Source organism: Calidris pugnax, unplaced genomic scaffold (genome assembly GCF_001431845.1).
Source record: "Calidris pugnax isolate Ruff unplaced genomic scaffold, ASM143184v1 scaffold8, whole genome shotgun sequence".
NCBI lineage: Eukaryota > Metazoa > Chordata > Aves > Charadriiformes > Scolopacidae > Calidris > Calidris pugnax.
In genome coordinates this window covers 21,443,389-21,449,388 of record NW_015090830.1, presented here as the reverse complement: position 1 = coordinate 21,449,388, position 6,000 = coordinate 21,443,389, and the positions used below count along the sequence as shown (strand labels likewise).

The window sequence follows — 6,000 nt, the reverse complement described above, 5'->3', positions numbered from 1 at the left end:
CCCCTCCGATCCCACCCTTTCCTTCCCCTCACTCCCCCATCCTTCCATCCTGACGGCGCCTCCCGCCTCCCCGCAGGGACCGGGAGCTGCTGAAGGAGAAGCGGCGTCGGCGGCAGGAGCTGTTCATCGAGCAGAAGGTACGGTGACACACGCACAGACACACACACACCCGCTCTCCATGCGGTCAGCAGCTCCGCCGGGGCCCGCAGCCCCCTCACGTCCCACTCACTGCCCTCTCCCCACAGAGACGGAAGCTGCTCCCCGAGGCCGTGCTGCAGGAGCTGACCGCCGCACCGCCCGCAGGGTGAGGGCACCGTGCTGGGGCTCCTGGGGGTGTCCACGCCGGGACGCGAACCCCCTCCACCCTCTTCGCGTCCTGGCGTTGGAAAAGACGGGGGGAAACGGGAGCTTTCGTGGCTTGAGGGTAAAGAGAGGGAGTGTGAATCCACGGAGTAACTTTATGCCTTCTCCTCGCTCCACAGACCCGAGGGACAGGCAGCAGCTGACCCAGGTAGGCCACGGCTCGTTCTGCACCCCCCACACCTCGGGGTGTCCCTTCTGTGCCAGAGCTGCAACTGGGGACTGGGGGTAGCACTCTGGCACAGAGATCTTTTGAAAGCCTGATGTGGTCACAGGTTGGGGGGGTTGGCTGTTGGCAAGGGGCAGTATCTGAGGAAAAACCTGAAGTCACGTTTAACTTGATTCCTGTGCCTTTTACAAAAAGCTGTTTACTGTACAATGATTTTGGTTAAAATAACGCAAGGTGTGTAAGGAAATAAGGCGCAGGTATCGTAACAGAAACACCAAGCATTGCCAGAGCTCGAATAGTATTTAGCGTTCATTTTAAGTTATAAAGGCTGTTTCTGGATAGAGTTGTTAATTGCCTTGATGCTTTATGTATCATACTTGGAGCACAAGTCTTATGAGGAGAGGCTGAGGGAACTGGGGTTATTCAGCCTGGAGAAGAGGAGGCTGAGGGGAGACCTTATTGCTCTCTACAACTACCTGAAAGGAGGGTGTAGAGAGGTGGGGGTCGGTCTCTTTTCTCAAGTCACAGGCGACAGGACGAGAGGAAATGGCCTCAAGTTGCGCCAGGGGAGGTTCAGGCTGGATGTTAGGAAAAACTTTTTCACGGAAAGGTTTATCAGACATTGGAATGGGCTGCCCAGGGAGGTGGTTGAGGCACCATCCCTGGAGGTGTTCAAAAGACAGGTTGATGTAGTGCTGGGAGGTATGGGTTAGTGATGATGCTCCTTGTTTGTTGTGTGGGTGTCTATTTTTGTCAGTTAGGTTGACGGTTGGACAAGATGATCTTTAAGGTCCCTTCCAACCTAGAAGATTCTGTGATTCTGTAATTTAGTGGCATCTGTAAAAAATTAGGTAGCTTTTTTTTCAAATTCTGAACTAGAAAAATCAAGAGTCTAGAGTATTCACACCTGCTGTTTTCTAGCCATCTTCATCTGTTCTTCAAAGTACTTTCCAAAAAAATAAGTGTCTTGATTTTGTTTTTTTTTTTCTTTAAACAATTCTCTTATCACATAATTACATAGCTGGATGGTGTAACTTTTTTATGCTGCTTTTTCATCATTGTTTTTAAAAATTTGTTGGCACAAACAAGAGATGAGCTCAGGAGGATGGTTTGAATGCTGGGTCTCCATGGTACTTAATGGCGAGAAGGAAGCTGGGGCTGGAGTCCCCTTTGCGCTTTGCTGTTGTGTTGCCCCGAGTTGTTGTCCTTCGATGAATCCCATCTCGTGGTGCTGACGCCAGGGAAGGGGAGAGCTGGCTAGCAGTGCCTGGGGGGCTGCCCTACGGCGCCCGTCCCCTCCCTCCCTCTCACAGCCCTTCTCTGAGGGCATCACTTTCTAGCTCTTATAGGTGAGAGCTTCTGAAAAACGCCTCTTGGAATTAACTAAAAATATCTTATTTTTTTCATGGCACAATCGCTGTTTCATTTCTGTTCGTCTTTCACTTACAGCTTTTGATTTGTAATGTTTGGGAATTTTTTTTGTTTTCAACTGGTTTTAGGTAAACGCCGTGGCGGTGGGGCTGGGAAGCAGGGAGAGGGCCAAGTCAAAAAACGGGTGAAGAAACACAAGCGAAGGAAAGGTGCCAGGTAGGCTGGCTGTGCCTGGCCTGTGTCTCGGCGCTGCTTCTGCCGGCTTGGGGAGGGGGCATCACAGCAGCTGCCCTGTCACTGGCACTTTTCTTCTTCACTTGATGTCCCCCCTGCTCTTCCTCTGATGGAAACTGTGTTTATGTGCTAAAAGCTCCTTTAATATGCTTGTGATACAGCCTACTGGTAAAATATGTATACATGCACATGTGTAAGTCTGTAATAGAAATAATTTTGTTTCTTTTTTATGTAACTGCTAATAGATAACTGGGCAGTCATAAGCACAGCAGGGGACATTCTGTTATGTGCTGCTATGGGTCTGGTTGTTGAGCACTGAAATCCTGCATTTTAGTGGGTTTTTTCTCCCCCCATTTCTCTGTCACTGATGTCCCTATAGAGGAACTGCACTGGCTTCTGGTAGGGCTAATTTGAGACTCCCAAGGAACTACTCAGGGCACATAATTAATAGCATATGATGACAGGTCCTTTTTTTTTTTTCTTTTTTTTTTAACACTGCTACAAAGCATGGCTGAGTATGGGATACGGGCTGCTGTTGTGCTCAGACACTGACTGCTGTGTCTGTTGTTCTGTAACTACACGACAGGGCTTAATGTCTCTTTATTTAACCAGGCCAAAAGGGAACTACACGGCTGTGCGCTTGAAAGACCAGAGTCTAACAGGTCTCCACCAACAGCTCGCCAAAGACTTTATAAACGCTCAGCTCTACGGACCAGACACCAACAGGGTACAGGGTAAGTAGTCTTCCTCCACCAACAGCTCGCCAAAGACTTTATAAACGCTCAGCTCTACGGACCAGACACCAACCGGGTACAGGGTAAGCAGTTTTCGTTGGGTGGGTCTGCATCTACAGCTGTCTGTGTTAAACTTAACTTAATTAACACTCGTCTCCATTTCAGCAAATGAATTTTTTTCCCTTGAAAACAAGAAAGCCCCAGTTAAAAAAGCTGCAGTTCAGTTTGTGGACAAATCTTGGGGTAAGTATATAAAATGTCAAAGTAGGTACTACTTGATGCATGCGTGGTTTAGAGTACACTTCTTTTCTTAAAAAACAAGAACAAAACCTAACAACTTTCCTATGCTAGAGGGCTGTTTCTTGCTATCTTCTTACTCAAAAAACCAATCCAACAGCAGGACACTCCAGCCTGAGTGGGCTGAACTTCAAAGAATTACTTCATTTTTGGTACATTAAGAAACAGCATCTGGGCCAAGAGCCATGTTTACTAGCTAAAATAAATACTCTTCAGGCTGCAGCCTCTGAGGCGTTGGAAGTCATTTCAGGTATGTGTAAAACAAAGCAGAGATGGCAAGAGCTTTTGTGTGCGCGCAGGGAAACGGCATTTGTTTCTCCCCATAAAAATGACACTGCAGAAGGAAAAGGGCCAGACTCATCCCAGCCACAGGCTGATCCTCAGCAGGTAGAGCCTGCTTTTCAGTTGTGCTTCAGAGGTGCAGCCTCCCTGCCCTCCAGCTGAAGGAGACTGGCACAAGCTGGTACCACTGCCCAGTGGAAGCCACTGGTTGTATGCAAACCATGAAGGGAAGCTTATCAGTGCTCCAGTCAGTTCTGCTCTGAAATGCAGCAATCAAGGCATTGCTGCTTCTCCAGTAGATGGGTTAAGAAAATGGTAACTAACAGCTTTGTCTTTTTTTTTTTTTTAAGGCCAAGAAAAAAAGCTAAAAGCAATGAGGTTTAAAAAACGCTGGCTCTCAACACAGATGTAAAATGGAGTATGAAGACAGCTTTTTCAGAAGATGATGAGATTAAGGACTTTTACTCAAGATAACAATGGTGTTTTGTTTTTTTTCCCCACTTCTCCATCACCACTCCTATTTCAGCTCTACCCAACAGCCACCAGAAGGCACTAACTGTCACAACCCTGGGCCTGAGCTCGTTTCCCTGTTCTCTTCCCTCCCCCTTTCGGAAGTGGTTGGAGAAGCTCAGAAACTGCTGGGCCAGAGCAGTGACTGTGATTTAGAACAGCTGGTGTTTTGACCAGGCTCGTAGAGCTGCCTCCATGAGGCAACTCCTTTACAGAGAATAAAGATGAATAATGTTGTACTTAACTGTTCTGGACGCAGTCAGTTATTTCTGCTTTTTCAGTTATTTGCATCTCTACAGGAAGGCTGTATCCTAACACCAGAGCCATTAAGTCAGTTCCAGCAGCACGGACATTTCTTGCCCAACCTGATGGTTACTTTGAAGCAGTAAGTTGTGTTTTTTTTTCCCCCCTGATCTTCAGGGAGTAGTGAAGTTTCTCTGCACCAGAGCCATTAAGTCAGTTCCAGCAGCAGGGACATTTCTTGCCCAGCCTGATGGTTACTTTCAAGCAGTAAGTTGTTTTTTTTCCCCCTGATCTTCAGGGAGTACTGAAGCTTGTCTCAGTGGCCAGAGTTGATGCATGGCAAGAACACATTAACCCTTGGAGAGCCCAGCAGCTGCAGGGAAGGGGCATCCCCCCTTGGACTGGGGAGCCCCCGTGCTCAATTCATGGGTCTACCCAAGAACCGCTGTTCTAGGCCAGAACTCCAGCCCCAAGGAACTGTAGCATACGAGTACATGCTACTGTGTATGTAGAAGTAAGTTTTTAATGGCTGGTTAATTATGATATCACTACATTTTATTGCAATATAGTACTATTTAAGCACTTTTAAAAATGCAAGGTGTACAAAGATTAAATTAAGACTGTAAATTGACTAAATATTTGGTTTTTATATAAATAGGTCATAACCACACTGTGTTGACATGTAATACTGTTATAATACAACAGTTAAACTGGTGAGTCTACACAACAGAAGCTGTCTGTAGTTAAACAAGGAAACAAAGTTGAAAAGACCATGTTAAAACAAAAAAAACTACTAAGATCAACAGGTTGGGATTGTAAGTAGCAACAAACATATTCACTCAGCTCCTGAGTAATTCAAGTTTTACAGTACACATTAAAAAATATCATTTCTTCCCATCAACACTATATATCCAAACCATCAGGTGTTTATGCATTTTGCAAATTACACTGATTGAACTATGTAACAATGGGGGTGGAGGTTGGCAAGTCATCCTGCTCCACGTTTACATCACCCACATGCTGATACATCCGTGTTCTCTAGTCTCCCGTCCCACCACAAGGTAGCAGGATTTTTGGTTTGTTTTGGACAATCGTTTAAAGGATTGGTAACTCCTCAATTTGGATGTCTGACATTATCAGTGGTATTTTTCAACTCTTAGTCGTCTAAGAGGTTTAAAGATGGAAATTTTCTCCTAACGCTAAGTTAGAAATCATTTGCATCATGCTGTAAACTAGGAAGCAACATAAAGCAACAGACTTGTCCTTAGTACATAATTAAAATTCCAAATTCCAGTCAGCAGAGCTGGTCTACTTTCCGTGTCGCAGAGGCCGTGTGGCCGTTGGGCTCTCCGGATGCATAGCTAGTGTAGGTAGTCTTCCACCGTGGCGAAGGCGCAGGACCCAATGCCCGACCGAGCCATCAATCCTAGACACTGTGAGGCTTGGCCCATGGCTAGGGCAAGCGGGGGTTGCTTTGGCAGATTGTGAGTCTCTGAAGAAGAACCGACAGCGGCAGTTGCAACACCTTGTTAATTTAATAGTCATGCACCGAAAACTTACATTTGAAGCTTGCTTAAATCAGTGGTGTCAAAATCCCCGTGTTTGCTTGCAAAGTTTGCTCTTACAGCAAGACGGAGAAGGAGCAACCAAGTGACTTTCAATTTCCCTGCACAGCACCATTCCTCAATAGGCCCGGTTTTGTTTAGAACAACAAAAAGACTATTACACTGATACACCCTCCCCGTCAAACCACCCCTCTCTTACTAAAGTGTGTACCCCAACACCAGCGTGCTTCGTTAA

General features: G+C 46.3%; 2 protein-coding genes across 2 annotated transcripts in view; one reads left to right on the top strand and one right to left on the bottom strand.

The window, feature by feature from the left end:
- Positions 1-4,201, top strand: part of NOL7 (nucleolar protein 7) — a 4,384-nt gene extending 183 nt beyond the window's left edge. Inside the window, exons 2-8 of the mRNA XM_014940882.1 lie at positions 52-137; positions 246-304; positions 483-511; positions 2,029-2,116; positions 2,747-2,868; positions 3,034-3,111; positions 3,798-4,201. Of these exons, the coding sequence (XP_014796368.1) occupies positions 52-137; positions 246-304; positions 483-511; positions 2,029-2,116; positions 2,747-2,868; positions 3,034-3,111; positions 3,798-3,859 (524 nt within the window). The 3' untranslated portion in view covers positions 3,860-4,201. The remainder of the gene's footprint in view (positions 1-51; positions 138-245; positions 305-482; positions 512-2,028; positions 2,117-2,746; positions 2,869-3,033; positions 3,112-3,797) is intronic.
- Positions 4,202-4,698: 497 nt separating this feature from the next.
- RANBP9 (RAN binding protein 9) overlaps positions 4,699-6,000 on the bottom strand; it is a 53,676-nt gene continuing 52,374 nt past the window's right edge. The window contains exon 18 of the mRNA XM_014940783.1: positions 4,699-5,692. Within this exon, the coding sequence (XP_014796269.1) occupies positions 5,562-5,692 (131 nt within the window). The 3' untranslated portion in view covers positions 4,699-5,561. The remainder of the gene's footprint in view (positions 5,693-6,000) is intronic.